General features: G+C 41.6%; 3 protein-coding genes across 7 annotated transcripts in view; 2 read left to right on the top strand and 1 right to left on the bottom strand.

Moving 5' to 3' along the window:
* The window catches only part of LOC115684451 (putative casein kinase II subunit beta-4), a 100551-nt gene that overhangs the window by 57248 nt on the left and 28265 nt on the right, over positions 1 to 15038 (top strand). The gene's annotated exons all lie outside the window — the stretch shown is intronic.
* LOC115668556 (uncharacterized) lies at positions 5566 to 7154 on the bottom strand. The gene is made up of 2 exons (XM_056317976.1): positions 6793 to 7154; positions 5566 to 6555 (listed from the first exon to the last, which is right to left on the bottom strand). Exon 2 carries the CDS (start codon positions 6440 to 6442, stop codon positions 5774 to 5776), a length of 669 nt encoding a protein of 222 aa, XP_056173951.1. The 5' UTR covers positions 6443 to 6555; positions 6793 to 7154; the 3' UTR covers positions 5566 to 5773.
* LOC115684448 (TMV resistance protein N-like) lies at positions 9255 to 13466 on the top strand. Of its 5 annotated transcripts, XR_008817973.1 has the most exons (5): positions 9255 to 9656; positions 10210 to 10685; positions 10960 to 12041; positions 13065 to 13155; positions 13255 to 13466. XR_008817973.1 is itself a non-coding variant. In XM_030609184.2 (3 exons), the coding sequence occupies exons 1-3, from the start codon at positions 9396 to 9398 to the stop codon at positions 11774 to 11776; spliced, it is 1554 nt and encodes a 517-aa protein (XP_030465044.2). In that variant the 5' UTR covers positions 9255 to 9395; the 3' UTR covers positions 11777 to 12169. The 5 variants fall into 5 exon arrangements, 1 of the variants encoding a protein (XP_030465044.2); XR_008817972.1 differs by lacking the exon at positions 13065 to 13155; XR_008817971.1 differs by having other exon boundaries at positions 13065 to 13466.

Raw genomic sequence — 15038 nt, 5'->3', positions numbered from 1 at the left:
TCAAATCGCCATCAGAGATTTACAACCACAGCGGATACTAACAATTAATCCCGGACAATTTTAAAACTAGGGAGAATAGGGAGAATGTACACTTTCATTTCCCATTGCCAAACTCATAGAATATTTACAGATTACAACTTCCACATGCACCGGCACACCGAATTAAAACCACAAGTACACAAAAAGATCAATGACCTGGTATTCTGATTTCCAAAAATGGTACCCATCCAAAACTTAACTTGAACCCTTAAACCGACTCCTAACGCCCCTTGCTCCTGTGTCCATTCCGAGTCCGACTCGCGTCGCCCTGATCCGAACTCTCTCCCGAGCAACTTGCTCCTCCGAGGACTCGGCTGTTTCGATCACAATCGGGTGATTAATGTCGCCCGACTCACCTGAGCTGCATTCTCGATACTCCTCACCGTAAAATCGAAGAAATTATACTCGTGCACGTAATTGGGATCCATGTATTCCTCAAAAGGGAGTATATACTCCGGGTCTCCTACCGGCTCTTCAGACTCGCCAGGTTCGTCCTCGGGTTCCACTTCGGGTTCTACCTCAGCCTCCGCTTCCTCTGGTTCTTCCTCGGGGATCGGTTCTAGATCTATGTCCATCGGGTCATCTTCGGCTTGCGATGCCTCGGGCTCGGGTTCATGCTCCGCCTCCGAAGATCCCAGAGCGGTGGGTGCCGGATGCATCCTGCATCGCGCTACGCTAACCTCCTCGTGACCGGCTCGCCTCTCCATCAATCGGGGTACACGGCCGGGTCCCAATCCCCAACTAAATCAAAGGAACATCGAAACCCCTAACGGGCCCGAACTCGTCCCCGGCTTGATCCCGAAAGAACCAGGCAGTGTACTTCTGTTCCTCCCACAGGGGCAAACCTTTATCTACGAAAACGGTAGTAGTGTGCCTAATCTAGGTCATTCCATCTCCCATTGGAAACTCTGCAACGTCCAACTCGGAGTGTACTGGTACCCCAAAATGCTCTGGTGGCTGCGGTGGAGGATTCATGGTTCCTGTCGGGGTTAAAAATGTTGGTTGAAACAACCATGAGAACACTTCTTAGCAAGTTCACCCCTAAACCCCACTGCAGCTATCACGTACCTCCGACAATCACCCAAACACGCAATCACACACATACCATTGTCACACAGCAGGCACATCAACACAATCACAAGCACACACAATTCTCATGTCATACACTCGTCCGTCTCATCATATCTCATCCACATTCCTCGCCAGGTGACCGCGTACACGTACACGCCTCGGGTACACTGCGACCTCTTTCCACAACACTTCCGGGCCCGCGTAAACGTACACGCCTCAGGCCATGTTTCTTGCCTCGCGTAAACGTATACGCCTCATGCTCAACATCTACCACCTACTGCGCAACCCGCGTTGAAGTACACGCTTCAGGCTGGCAATCTTCCGGTAATATCGGGTATCGTCCCGCGTAAACGTACACGCCTCAGGACGGCACAATTTCCACAACACATGTCATGCCACACTTCTTTCTCACTCAGGCACATGCTCAACATGCATTTAACATACATAACTGGCCAATCACACGTGGCCGGTGCACGCACCAATTACACACAATCCATGCTCACGCAGCATTTGACACGGCCAATTTTAATAAATAAAACAATCTGGCCCAAGCATGCACCCAACAAACATAATTAACTCAACCAATTGCACAATCACACATTTAATTTCACCACCACAGTCTAATTATTTCCAAACGCACGTAAAACACAGAAATCGTTATTGTTCTCCCACCAAACGACGCCAAATCGATTCCGGTCCTTCACGGGACTTTCTCACCATAAATTCTCGGTTCTAAAAATCCAACTTGCGTCTCGATCGGCCCATCACGGCCCCATGAACAGTAGACCACAACCACTGTTATCCTCTAATTTCCAATAAAAATTGCCCGAATTAAATCCTAAGGCCCGCCATAAAATTTCTACTCCTAATTCATGCAATTCCGTACCTAACTTTTCACAGTATTTCGCCCAAAATCGCCCGTCGATACCCGAAGTCCTAAGTTGGGTTTAGAGCGCGACTTACCCGCTGTTCTAGACTATCGCGGCTAGAACGGAAAGCGGCCGGCTCAATCGGAACGGCGGCGACGAAGCACGGCTCCGGGTGGCGGCGATCGGCTTGGGTGGCGACGGCGCGGCTTGGGCGGTGGCCGGTGGGGCTCACGGCCAAGGAGAGAAGAGATCGGGAGAGAGAGAAAACGGCGGGATGGGCCGAGGTGTGGTGCGGTTCGGCGAGCGAACGGCGGCGGCTTGCGGGCGTGACCGGCGATCGGCGGTCCGGCGGCGACGCGAAACGGGAAGGGAGAGAGAGAGTATACGATGGGGGGGGGGGGGCTTCACGGCCAAAAGGGGGGGGGGGGGTGGAATTCACGATGGAGAGGGAGGTGGAATTCACGATGGAGAGGGAGAGAAAATGGAAGAGAGAGAAAGGATCTTCTTGACCTAAATAGTGCAATTGACCCCATTTTGGCAATTTACCAAATTGCCCCTCTCTCACATTTTTATCCGACGGTCCAGATTCGATCTAATATTGAAATCAACGGCCCAGATCGAATCTTGCCAAAAATATCCAAGGGTATACTTGTAATTTCTCAAAAAGTCCAAGGGCAAAATTGTCCAATAAAAAAGTTAGGGCAAAATGACCAAAATGCCCTTTACCCATAAAACATGCCCTTTGATAATTCTCAAGGGTAAAATGGTCCGATTCTCCGTTTCTCATCAAAATCAAGTTTTTCTAAAGGATTCGGGCGCAACAAAAATTGCACGTTACAACCGCAACGTCGTCCTAACGTCCCGTTGTGACTTCCAAATTTTCCGGCGTCCGATTTGGGCTAAATTAAATAATTAAATTCTATTAAACGTAACTCAAGCGTTTCTCAAACTAACGGGCGGCTTGTTGGGGAAATTCGCTTATACAACCCGTGACTGACACTAAATCGAGTCACGTGCAATTTATTCAGACCGTACTGACTTCGGTTGTCAATAAAATCGCGAGGATCAATTACTAGATCCGTGAGGCACGATCGTTCGGTATAGGTTCAGGATCGTTCGTCAATTCATTTCGTGGTCCAGCGGTATCACCCGCGATCCACTACTGTGACAGTGGCGAACTAACCCCTGACTATCCTTAGATCGGCCAACAGTGGCTCAAAATATCACCTCGACGATTTAATGGTCGAAAGTCAATCCACGATCGAATTTTCTTTAGTCGTACGAATTTAATTCCCCGATTAGCCTTTCCCTAATGGTTAGCATCCCAGGAATGATCAGTTCCGGGCGAGAACTAACTACGAGTACATTCGTAAAATTCAGTATTTTATAAATCCCAAATGGACTATTTTTCAGGATGTCATATTGGAAGTTCGATTCCCTACCTTTTCAGGGGGGCTGGGGGCGGAGACGCTTTGCGAAGAGGTATGACAAAAGTCTAAAAGTGAATTGAGAGTTAAAGTATGATAGACCAAAAAAAAAATTTGCGGATACTACAATTACAAAAAAAAAAAACCTTTTTACTTCTTTAATGTAGAAAACCAAAAAAAAGAAATGTAGAAAACCGAGTGTTCATAGTCAAGGAACGAAACTTTCTATGTGAATTAGGTCCATGGTACATATTTGATTATTTACACCATCAAATGTCACAAATGTTAGATCCTTTAATATGATTTTGAATCTATATTACATTATTAATGAGGTTAGCTCGGCTATTTAATAAAAATGTGATTGATGGTAACCTAATTTCATTGTTAACTGTGAAAATAATTCATCATCATTCGATGTTGAAACAATCGTATCTACCTAAATAATTAAAAACAGTCATTGATTACCTCAATGTTATTTAAGTGAGGGGATTTTTTCTTGACTTTAAGTGAAAATTTGAATTTCTTTGTATTTTTTGACTTTATTGTAATGTGGATCACCTAATGCGTTTATTGAAAAGTCATCGATTACCTAACGCGTTTTTCATGTAGTGTCTCTTTTGTTTTTCTCTTCCTTCCCTCCACCATAACTATGCGGCTAATACTTGCTTGAGCAAGATGTATGAAACCGGATTGGAAGGCAGCGACATTAGACCACCAACTAGTGCAAAAGAGCGCAAGAAGTGGAAAGCGAAAGCACACAAGGCCATGTAGGATTGAAACAACATTTCTTAGAGGTGGAAGATCTTTACGGAGAAATCATGGATATGGATCCTGGAGATCCTATCACAACAAGAAGGACGAGGATCTTAGCTCACGATCTAAGACCTGGATATAATGGTGTTATCACGGCTTTGGCATCGCCCATGGGTCACGATCATTGCTCGCTTCTCCCCAACCTTCGATGTTCAAATGGCTTGCGACACAGCCAACGTGCGATAGTGTGTGCCTGGCTCCTTGGAGAGCCGTCTCCTCTAGGATGAGTGAGTGGATTGTTCCTGATCAAGTCATTCAGTTCGTCGACATAGTGCCTCTGAGCTGCTTCTAACAATCTCGGGTCCGTTTCGAGTGAACATATCTGACCTGCCAATTAGAACGAATACTGACGAATGTGCACAACATAGTGCAGGCCCTCAGCCAAGCGTGAATCGTGGTTTTATTTGTTGGAAATTGCTTGATCATGGGAACTTTAAAATTACAACACCGAAGCCTAATCTGTTCTGGGGATTAGTCACAGATCTTTTGATTTTATCTCTAATATTCTTCACCTCATAACATGCCAATAACTGGAACGAAGAAAAGAGATTGTCCATATATCCGGAAATAAACGATTGATCTCTGCTAAAAGACATGCTAAAGCCCCAAATTGTAGAGTGCTTGGCACCGGTCCCATGAAAAGATACGTTTTTACACATAATTTCTAATTCCAATTGAAATTGTATGCCGAGTCGGTAGATAATATTTTCCCGTTCTAAAAACCAAAAAAGGCGTCCCTTCCCCTCGAACATTCCCCAAAAAATTCCTTAATTTATTTACCTTTAACGATGGTTTTCATATTCATGTGTATATAAGTCTTCTATTATTATTGTATGATATATGAGACCAAATCGAAAGATTACTCTTAAATTGGGGTATTCTAGAATTAGATCTCAACCTTCTCAAGAAGTTACCCTTCTATTATCGGCCTAAAACCGCCTGTGTTATGCAGTAATGATCTTTCGATTTCTTTTGAATTTTTATCGGCACCATTCAATTCGATCCGAAAAACTTTGCTTATACTGCGCTTTTCTTCCGACTCCATGTTCACGGCTTGTCTCATATCCATCCCCATTAGTTTAGTGAGTGCTCATAGGTATTAACATTAATTCTCCCACCTGTTCTCACAGACAAATTCTCAACCTCACAAAGATGTTCTCTTGATGGACTATTCATCTGAAGAAGTAAGGACCAAATGAGTTCTTAGAAAAAACTTGCGCAACATCATCTCGGAATCTCGATTGCTGTCGGTGAAGTTACAAACGTGCTATAAACTCGGGGCACATTTTAATAGTAAAATACGATACAGTGAATCGCTCACAGACTCAAAACAATCAACTTCGGAGTATCGAGGACATTAACTGAGAACACATATTATAAGGAAATTACGATACAGTGAATCCCTCGGGTACATTACACAATCAACTGCAGAGAATTAAGGACAGGAAATCAATATCTGACCTTGTCACACAAACTCCATCCAATACTGCTAAAGGCTTGCATTTCTTAGCTCAACCGCAAGGAAAGAGATATACCATCATTAACAATGACGAATTAGGTCTTTAGACGGTACATATCCCCTAGGAGGTTAAACAGAGAAAGCCTTTCCAAGTAGAAATTTAAAGCTTGCGCCAATCGCCTCTGTATCAATAGAAGAAGAACTGATGTCGTTAGCGGCAGCGCACTCAACAATTCCACGTTTTGCAGACCCAACGCTTTGTCAAGTAACGTGAACAGCAGGTAATACGTGACGCAATAGTAAGTTTGAACCATTGCGGCCACGGAGAGTAACAGCGGCAGCCTAACAGGGAGATCTCTGGTGAGGCAAATGATCATCTGGACCGACACCAAGAACCCGAATGTGTTGCCTCTCATGAAGACGATGTACGCGAAGTCCCTGCCAAGAGGACCAGCTATCCAAGATGCATAGTATCCCTGGAAGCCTTTCGTGGAATTTTTATTGACTTTTGTAATAAAGCTTGGTGGCTGAAGCACGGCTTGGTAGGTGGTGCCAGCGATAAGCGCGGCGATAACCAGCAGGGCGTTGCGTATGTTGCCCATTGACGCTTTTTGTTTTTTCAAATTTTTCGATGGCAAACGTGATGATGATTGAGGAGCATTCGTTGCTCGTTCCCCATCTGATTGATGACTGTTAGCTCCCTTGATGTCGTTGTCGTCCACCGAGACTTGATGAAGCGGGCGTGTTTGATCTTCCTCTTCCATGTTTGGCTCCAGTTTGTGCGTGAATTTCTCTCATCTCCCTATCTCCTTCTCCGCTTTACCAGAGGAATGAGACATCTAGAGGCGTCAAATCTCTTCGTTCGAGGCGCACACATCTACGACCTCGCAATCCATAGCATGCCCACGAAGCATGAAGTCAACCGCCAACAATTTTTTTCCATCTTTGTTTTGCACTCATTGATTTTCAAATATTTAGATAATGCAGATTTTTTTTTTTTGCATATTGTAGGGATGCCAAATTCCTAAGAAGAATATTGCATGTTCTAGTGATACCAAACTAACACCCTCAATGAAATGATGCGCCAAGAAAAGGAAGATAAAAAAAGGGGAACCTGCAGCGAGATGCAAGACGGTGTTGCCTTTGTTGTCCTTCCGATTGATCACCTGCTCCTTCTTGTGATGCTTCAGAAGCTCCACCAACAAAACGACCGCGTCAAACCAGTACTACTTCACGGCGAGGTGAAGCGCCGTCTCCTCTCAGGCGGTTGTCTCTTCGACGGACTCAGGCGAAGCGGAGAGCAGTACCTTCATGACTGGAGCTCCCCGTTCACGACGGCATAATGCAAAGGGACTCTCCTCTCCCTTCCCTTCACAAAGTATAGGTGTGGACCCCCACATTCAAAGAGCTCCCTCGCTGTAATAACTGAGACAGAGAGAGAGAGTGGGAGACCAGGAGGGAAAAGAAGAAGAAAAGAGGGAAAAGAGGGAAGAAAAGGAGAGAGAGAGGGAAGTAGAGTCGCGAGGGTGGAAGAGAGAGGGAGAAGAAAAGAAAGGGGAGAACAAGGGAGGAGAAAAGGACAGGGAAATAATAGAGGAGAGAGAGAGAAAGAGAGTCTTGTAAAAAGAGAGGAAACGAGAGTACGAACGCTACGTGCGCGTTCCAAACGTTGAGTTCGTCGGCTCAAGGGAGCTTTCGTTATTTGGTTTGGCATTTTTGAGTGAGTAATATGTATCTTTTCTTTGAATTTATAAACTCATGATAATGTTAGAGATGAGTTATGAAAAGGATGGCACGCCAAAATATTTATAACGGCGAATACTACAAAAAAAAACTCGGATTACGCCCACCATGACACAAATACCCCAAACTCTTTTATGTTGCCAAAAACTTTAAACTTGTCCATCGTGACACAAATAAAAACCCAAACTTATGTCACACCCTCTATTTTAGTTTCATCCAGGATATATATGTCACGATGATATGTGTTCGGGGTATTTGAATCACAATTGGAAAGATTAGGATTTTTAGTTCCATTAAGGATATTTGCATCATAATAGGTATAATTTGAGGTTTTTTGTGGTATTAACCATATTTATAAAAAAAAGTGATGTTCAAAGTATATTTGTTATATAAAATCTGAATCAGACATTTACTACCTTTGTTATTATTTTTAAATCACATGGTAAAGCATTTCTCAAAGTAGTTTATGAGTTGATTATTTGGGAAGATGATTTGAGAAATGTTTTATGAAAGTGACTGCAAAAAGGCTATATGTATTGCTTTGTGAACTTGGTTTATGAAATGTATTTTGTTGGGAAACCAATTTATGATATGGATTCTAAATTGGTTTTGTAGATTATTGAAAAATAAGGTTATTGGTTTGATACTCGTTATCGCCGCGAACCTGGTGAGGGTTTCTAAGTTTGTATATTGGTTTCACGATATTTTGGGCCGAGCAACTGACAATATAGGTGGAGAGACCTAACCAAGGAGATAAATCTTGATTGCCTTATCACGAAATGTTATGTTGTGATCATGGTTGGATATTGAGCATAAGATTGGTTAGTGGAATGTACTATTGATATGTGATTGAATACATTCAATGGAAGGGGCCATTGATGCGTGGTTTGAGCAAGAGATTGATCAACTAAATGATCTATTGATGTATGATTTGAGATTGATCAATAAATTGGATCATTTATGTTCTTTTTGATAAGGATAATTAAATGGGTATGACCGCATTTTACGGTTCACTTTAACAGTATTTCACTATTCACGTTGGTTGTATTGCACCGCTCACTATGACTGTATTTCACTGTCATTATGATAGAATATGTGTAAAATTGTATTGAAAAGAAATAACTCAAGTTTGAAATTGTATGGGATTATTAAGTTTATGGTATTGCTTTGGTAAATATGCATAGTGGATGCTTATTCTGCTTAGAAGAGATATGCACTATTTACTGAGTGTCATTCATCTCATATCTTTTTTAGGTTTTTTAGCTGGTAGCAAGTAAGACGAGAGCGTTATTAGCGGGAACTTTTTTTATGATTAGATTTGTGTATGAGTTGAGACGGTTGGATATGTTAGGCATAGTAATTGTTAATTTTTTTTTTTCGTCAAAGTAATTGTTAAGGTTTAAATAGTTGAATTCGATGAGGTATAAATATCATAATTGGTGGATTTTAAAACTCTGATTCTGTAATCATCTCGCTGATTATCAAAGATATAAATGGATGTATATTTTGATACGAGGATTTCGTAACCAACTCGCAGTTTATGGTTGTTTCAATTGCTTTGGCCCTATACTTTGCCAAGTCTAATCTTGGTTCATTTTAATCACGGGTTGACCGGCGGGTTGGACTTCTGATCCCTGTTTTGCTTTTGGATTAGATTTCTGTCTTTTTCTCTCATTGACCAGCGAGTCGTTGCCTTCTTGGCATTAGCCATTTGAATGATCAGTCTTCCATTCACCGCTCCAAGCGGGCCTTTCCTCTTCGCTTCTAGGATTCTTCCCTTACGCGCGATTATTCGTTGCCTCCCAGGCATTATCGCGTTGCCCTTTAGGGAGAGAGAGAGAGAGAGAGAGAGAGAGAGAGAGAGAGTATAGAGTACAATATAGTCATGTGTAAAGTGCAATGTATCGTTGTTGTCTAATGCTTATAGACCTCCTCCTGGTGCCTCTGTGAGAGAGGAGAGCGCGAGAGCGAGCGATGGCTTCGAGGGCGAAGGCTTTGACGGCGACACTACTGGCCGTCGTGTTTCTGTCTCTCACGATGGCTCCGACTTGGTCCATGGCGTTTCTGATTTTGTTCGGAATGATTGCCCCTGCAGTTGTTGCTGCTGGAAAAAAGATGAGAAGAAACCCGGCTCTTGCAGCTGATGCTCCGGCTCTTGATGTTGATGCTCTGGCTCTTGATGTTGATGCTCTGGCTGTTGAAGTTGATGCTGCTGGAAAGATGAGAAGAAAGCCGGTTAGTTTTCTCTGCATCTTTGGGATTTGTGTTGTTTACTTCAAACTTCTTCTACATTAATGCGGTGGAATCGGTCCTCTCCTTGCAATTCGACCTAACAAATGCTAAAAATCCTCTACAATGTTACAAATCTTCTTTGACATGAACGATTGAACCACTGAATTTTGAAAATCATGAGATCCTATCCAAACTCCAAGCACTATTGATATTGTGCTCTAGGCTTGTTTAGTACTTTTGCCATCTCCTAAAATTTAAAATATTATTTAAATTTCGGAAGTATTATAAAAAATTATTACGTGCGAGAATTCATGTATCGACATTTGAGTGTTATGAATGTTTTGAGTATTTTGGATTTTATTTTTGTATTTTGGATTTAAATAAAATCAAAATGTGCAAGCTGCAAGATTCAGGTGCAGTCCACTTGCTGGGTAACGTTCGCCTCCATCGGAACCATAAGATTATGTTTTTCTTTTTTTTTTGGCAAGATGCATAGGACTTGGTCTGGAAATCTATGTTTACTATATGAAGCAGTTTAGTTTCCTTGATTCGACAGGAATCATCTTCGTCGTCGTCTGGAATCGAGTATGACTTATACTTGAGTTTTAGAGATACAGATGCCCACGAATTCGTGAGTCACCTTTACACTGAATTGGATAGAGCAGGGATAAGGGTCTTCATAGACAGCGAAGGACTCCGTAAAGGAGAAGAGATCGGGTTCAAGCTAAAAGAGGAGATCAAGCGGTCGAGGATCTGTATAGCCGTCCTCTCTCCAAATTTTGCTTCCAGTAAATTTTGCCTCGATGAGCTGTTACAAATGTGGGAGTTCAGAGAATTAAATGGACATACTATTATCCCTATTTTCTATGAAGTTAGTTCATCCGATGTAAAACACCAGGCTGGGGATTTTGGAAGGTCCTTCGATCGATATGAGAAACTGGGAGTCGACTTAAATACCATCGAAACATGGAGGAAGGTTCTTCGACAGATCGGGAGTATGAAGGCGTCATCGATTGCGGCGAAGCCAAATGGGTGGGTATTGGTTTTACTTCTGTTTCCCCTTTCTTTCCTAGATTGATGGGAAAAAAAAGTGTAGGATGATGTGAAAATGAACCCAAACCTTTTTGAACAAATATATTTGTAATCATATCGATAATGATCGAAAATTTAACTATCCATAAGAATAGACCGTGTGGGTTTGATTTAGTTTCTGTCGGTCCATTCCCCACTTTCATTTTTGTCTACTTTTTAAATATTTTTGGCGACTTTCTTGTCATCCTCGTGCTTCATCACCTGCGTTTTGCAGGGACGAGGGCCAGCTCGCAGAAGAAGTTGCACGTGTGGTGCACGTGTTGAAAAAGGGTGACCAAGTTATAACCGACAAACTAGTTGGGATTGATGATCATGTTGAAAAGATGATGAAGATCCTTGGTTTTGCCTACAGGAAGGGACAAGCGACCGAAGAACGTGGCGGAGACGTACGCATCCTCGGAATATGGGGTATGCCGGGTATTGGAAAGACTACACTTGCAAAGGTTGTCTTTAACAAGATGCGTAAGTTATTTGATGCAAGTAGCTTCCTTGAAGATATTAGCTTGGAAGGAGTCGAGTTTTCACGACGAAAGTTGATTGTTGACCTTCAAAAGCAAAAACCTGCGCCAGTTGAATCTTCCGGTGAAGGGATTGAAGAAATAGCAAGTCTATGTCGTAATGCGAAGGTTCTCATTGTGCTTGACAATATATGCGAGAGTCAACCAATTAAAGCATTAACTGGGAACCTTACTTGGTTGAGTCCGGGAAGTAGAATCATTGTGACGACGAACAAAAGAAATGTCTTAAACGCTTTGGCCTTTGGAGCACTTGATCGTTGGACAGTTTTTACATACGAGGTCGGAGACATGAGGGATGACCATGCTCATAAACTCTTTTGTAAGTATGCTTTTCGAGGGGCTGCTGCCCAAGATGTCTCCGAATATTTTGGCTTGTCCATGGACATTGCCAAAGCTATTGGAGGGCTTCCTTCATCCATTGTGGATCATGCTTCATCTTTACGCGACAATATGAATATACATACATGGAAGAGTACCTTGGGATTATTGAAAAAAAAAACCCAAAAAATATAGGCAAGCTGCCTTTCAAGTCAGTTATGCAGGAGGATCAGAGCTTGGAAATTCCGTTTAAGATTATCGACTCACAAGCCCAATTCAAGACTCACCAATTAACCAAAGCCCCTCTGTTAGTTAGGCAAGCAAACCGGAGTAGATTTTGGCCCATCCAAGGAGCACAGCCTGATCCAACAGGTCCAATGTGGAGGAAGAAGCCCTGGACTTTTGGAGTAAGAATGCATTGCACAAATCTTGAGACAATGCCAGGCTGGAGGGTTGAATCGTAAGTTTTCATGTGTTTTAAATTTCCGATGACTTTAATGTTTCCTAGTTACCGCTATAAATATGTGGCACATTCTCCATTGTAAGAATTCATATTGAGATTGATCATATATGAAATTTTTAGCTCAAGTGAGTGAATCCTTCAGTTCCGTTCTTTAGCTGGAATAATAATGAGAGACTCTTCTATGCTTTAGTGTTGTACTCCATCTATCCCTAAGTAAATTTCCAGTTTCCATCAAACGCTTTCAGCTTCTTCTGAGTCCCGCCGTGCCTGAGTTACAAATCTTTAGATGTACAAGCGTAGCATCAACACATTGAAAATGAAAATGAGGGTGATTGATTTAATTAAAACAACCAAGAAAAAAAAAGATCTAAGAGCAAAAAATTTTCTTAAAAAAGGAGATAGTGATCTGTAGGATTTTGAATATTACTGAAGGATAGTGAAAATACGGTAGATTTGTTCATGATTGAGGTATTTAAAGGTTCAGCTTATATTGACTTCTGTGTCCAGTTCACTACTACATCATTTGAAATGCGGCTTTAGCTATTAGCGAGAGGTTCTTGCGACTTGTGAGAAAAGTTTCTTTGCCTCGAGAAGTTTTCAATTCAGTAACATCATGATGGCACAAATTCTAGAATAGACTTCCTAACACTTTGGACTGCACAAATTGTAGGTTTTTTGTTTTTTCCAGTACAGCAGCATGAAATTTACTCCTTTGTTGAATATTCTTATTGCATATATTTCGCTTCAAGTACTTTATCAGGCTTAGTGTTTACACTTCCTTGAAGAGCAAGTTGTGGCTTAATCTTCTCCAACTGATAACGAGCAAAATTCCTTCCATTAAATCAAAGCTTCCTCTATTTGATAGCGATGACCTGGGAGCACACACAGGTTTACCAAAAGGTTCCTGGATTGCATTGCCATCAGGAGTAGTACAGGGCCTCGTTACATCTAATTTTATAAGTGCACTCCTTTCTCATTCTAGACATCGTATCATTCTTTTGACCTTTGGAAGCTTTTGAGGAGGAGATCTCTTCGGGTAACCATAAAGTACGCCATCTACAAAGACCGCTCGCCAGGGACCAATAAGAAGGGCTTCGCATTGCACAGTGAAGTAGTGGCCCACTTCGCAGCTGTTTACGCATTTCTCTAGTCTGCCAGAGAGATTGAAAAGGAATCATAACCGATTCCTTCATCATTGTTATTACTACAGGAAGGCAGTTTCAAGCCAACACCAACCAGAGTCATGCTAGAATATACCCTCTATTCTATCAGCAGTGATCCTCACTCAGTCTGCGCGAGGTGTCTGTGCCATCCCAGCCAATTCTGGACTTCTGGTTTGCTGTCGTGACTATAATGTAGCTCTAGTACCTGCACACCTTGCACAATTATGCATTGATGCTGCTATGTGAAAAGTAGTTTCCAGGTGAAGCTGTCACCCTGTAATAACCAAAGATCACCTCACTTCTGTTTATGCATTGATGTACTGCCTGCCATGCGCAATGGCTGTCCATCTCAACAAAGTGCTCTGCTATTTAACATGATTTTTGCTCTACTGGATACATAGATTCCAAACTCGGTGCTTGAAACTACTGTTTGAACCAGATTCTGAGTCGTAACGGTACTATTACATTGGTTTCATATATTAGGTGTAACACTTCGCCACGGACCTTTTTCTTGGGATGCTCTTGCATACTCGCACCACCAAAAAACAAGAAAAACACTTTCTTTTTCCTTCTCAAAACCCAAAATAAGACCAAGAAGCTTCAAATGCTAAATAACATGCTGCAACAAGCACATGACTCGACTTGCAGAGTTACCCCTGACTTCATCGAGAAAGGATGCCATCGAGAAAATCTAAGATATTTTTACCATGTTCTCATTTGGCGGCATCAGAATCAGGTTCTGCTTTTTTCGGCTTGCCGTAGTTTCTGAAACTTTGGGATACAGCTGCAGCAGATAGTGTGTGCCACAACAGATCCCCAACCATATAGGAGTAATTAATATAAACCATGAATGGAAAATTGCAAGAAGGTACAATTTTGAATGAGAAGACGGCGAAGATTTCCGCTTACTTCATAGTCTCCACTTTGAACCTTCAATAGCAAGTAAAAAGGGACTATCTCCCGAGAAGGAAACAGAAGAGACAGCATACACAAACAATGGCAAAGCTCAGTATTCCGATTATCTACAACAGTTTATAGTTGCAGTAGAAAATGATCATGAAAAACAAAGAAATATTAATGAGAGTCGGACTTTTATAACAACTAATTCCTAACTCACTCCGTTAGTTTAATCTATCGAGTGATGCGAAGGAATTAACTTAATCAATAAAAAGTCCTTGCTTGAAAACTTTTACAATTCCAAAAAGAAAAAGTTTCATCTATATAAGGATGTTGGGTTCAATTTGCAGATCCTATAATTGCAAAAAAAAAAACCTTTTTACTTCTTTATTGTAGAATACCCCAAGTTCACAGTCAAGCAACGAAAATTTCCATGTGAGTTAGGTGCATGGTACATATTTGATCATTTACACCATCAAATGTCACAAATGTTACATCATCTAATATGATTTTGAATCTATAGTACATTATTAATGAGGTTAGCTGGGCTTTTTGTTAAAAATGTGATTGACAGTAACCTAATATCAATGTTATCTGTAAAAATAATTCATTATCATTTTCAACATTTGAACCATCATATCTACCCAAATAATTAAAAAAAAGTCGTCGATTACCTCAATGTAATTTTAGTGAGGGGATTTTTTTTTAACTTTTAGTGAAAATTTGAATTTTCTTTTTATTTTTCAATTTATTATAATGTGGGTCACCTAATACATTTAGTAAGAAGTCATCGGCTACCTAACGTGTTTTCATGTACCGTGTCTTTTGTTTTTCTCTACCTTCCATCCATCATATCTACCTAAACAGTTGAATACATTGGAGCATTCAGATGCGGCTAATACTCGTTTGAGCAAGATATATGAAACCTGATTGG

This window comes from Syzygium oleosum, unplaced genomic scaffold (genome assembly GCF_021117445.2).
Source record: "Syzygium oleosum isolate NSW1041296 unplaced genomic scaffold, Sole_v2.1 Sole_v2.14, whole genome shotgun sequence".
NCBI classification, from domain to species: Eukaryota; Viridiplantae; Streptophyta; class Magnoliopsida; order Myrtales; family Myrtaceae; genus Syzygium; species Syzygium oleosum.
This window is presented reverse-complemented; position numbering and strand designations above follow the sequence as displayed.

Excerpts from the sequence above, each read along its gene's own strand:
- LOC115668556 (XM_056317976.1), bottom strand. The coding sequence starts at position 6,442 with ATGGAAGAGGAAGATCAAACACGCCCGCTTCATCAAGTCTCGGTGGAC.
- LOC115684448 (XM_030609184.2), top strand. The coding sequence starts at position 9,396 with ATGGCTTCGAGGGCGAAGGCTTTGACGGCGACACTACTGGCCGTCGTG. Across the intron at positions 9,657-10,209 it reads GAAAGATGAGAAGAAAGCCG|GAATCATCTTCGTCGTCGTC; the intron begins GTTAGTTTTCTC and ends TTGATTCGACAG. Across the intron at positions 10,686-10,959 it reads ATTGCGGCGAAGCCAAATGG|GGACGAGGGCCAGCTCGCAG; the intron begins GTGGGTATTGGT and ends TGCGTTTTGCAG.